Here is a 1313-nt window from a genome sequence, read left to right as displayed (position 1 = left end):
AAAGTTAAAAAATACCATATTAAAATTGACTACGTCAAGCGAAATTTTTTTTTTGGCAATTTTTTACATTGACAGTAAGTATCTGCGGGACTACAATGTACTCCTCACATTGCTTACCTGATAGAGATTGTTTTCTCAAACTAGTTGAAAAATCAAAAAAAACCTGGACGATGGTTGATATTATTAGCTGACATTCAATTGCTGTACTAATCGGCTATGTATGAGTCACGAGTGTATGTTTTACAATCGAACAATATACGTAGAATAGGAAGTATAATGCATCAATTTAACCATAAAAAGTGAACAGAATTACTTACATTGTTGCTGAAAAAGTGGAATATATGTTTTCTTTTGAGTTAGGTGACGACTATTTACGGTGACGTGATCTCTTTAATATGTATATCTAAATTATAGGCCGGCGTCTGCGTGTACATCTATATACTGACACATACTTTTGCTCAAGAGCGTATACTTAATACGCTCCTGATTTGCTGTATGCACTTATTTACTCTTGACGTACGACTGCATCCTTTATTCCTGCTCTCTCGTGCTCATCACAGCAATTGAAGGATGAGATTGCAGAGGTCACCGAGGAGATGGAGAGGGTGGACGTCGCCGTCACGGATAAGGAGAATCCGAAGGCTAAGCAGCAGCACATCGGTCGCAAGAAGTTCAACATGGACCCCAAGAAGGTGAGGGGCGCGGGAGAGTAGTCAATAGAGGATTGAATGAAGATTCGATGAAAGACCCGCCAATGAACATAAATATAACATTTTGGCAGGCAGCTTATTTATAACCACCATCCCCGCGCGCACAAACACACGCACACACGTGCGCACGAACGCACGCAAACACGCACACACATGTGACACGATAATTTACGTAATCACATTAATCATCTTTCTCCGTTGAATCATGCACAGGATTGATCAGGGTTTGATAACTCACGTGAACAAGTTTAATAATTTTAATTTGATTCAGCCACAACATTAATAACCAATTTATAACCAATGTAATTATTAGAAAGTGAGATCGGGGTTGCGTGGGTAATGCTGGGAAGGGCGAGGTTGGATATAGGACGGGACTAAGCATTAAAGCGCACAAAGTTATAGTGTAGCGTGGTCCATGTATGTATATGCACATATCAATATATCAATGCCTATCTATCTATCTATTTATCTATCTAACTAACTATCTATCTATCTATCTATCTATCTAAATATCTATCTATCAATCAATCAATTAATCAATCAATCAATCTATCTACCTATCTATATCAATCTATCTATTTATCTATTTATCTCTGTATCTAT

At 37.6% G+C, this 1313-nt stretch overlaps 1 protein-coding gene across 1 annotated transcript in view; it reads left to right on the top strand.

Moving 5' to 3' along the window:
• Positions 1–560: 560 nt before the first annotated feature.
• Positions 561–1313, top strand: part of LOC106820220 (cytohesin-1-like) — a gene marked incomplete at its 5' end in the record, with an annotated part of 1534 nt that continues 781 nt past the window's right edge. The window contains one exon of the mRNA XM_014824757.1: positions 561–692. Within this exon, the coding sequence (XP_014680243.1) occupies positions 561–692 (132 nt within the window). The remainder of the gene's footprint in view (positions 693–1313) is intronic.

The sequence above is a fragment of the Priapulus caudatus genome, unplaced genomic scaffold, assembly GCF_000485595.1.
Source record: "Priapulus caudatus unplaced genomic scaffold, Priapulus_caudatus-5.0.1 Scaffold8592, whole genome shotgun sequence".
Lineage (NCBI taxonomy): Eukaryota > Metazoa > Priapulida > Priapulimorpha > Priapulimorphida > Priapulidae > Priapulus > Priapulus caudatus.
Note: the sequence above shows the minus strand (reverse complement) of the source record. Positions and strands in the feature narration are given on the sequence as shown.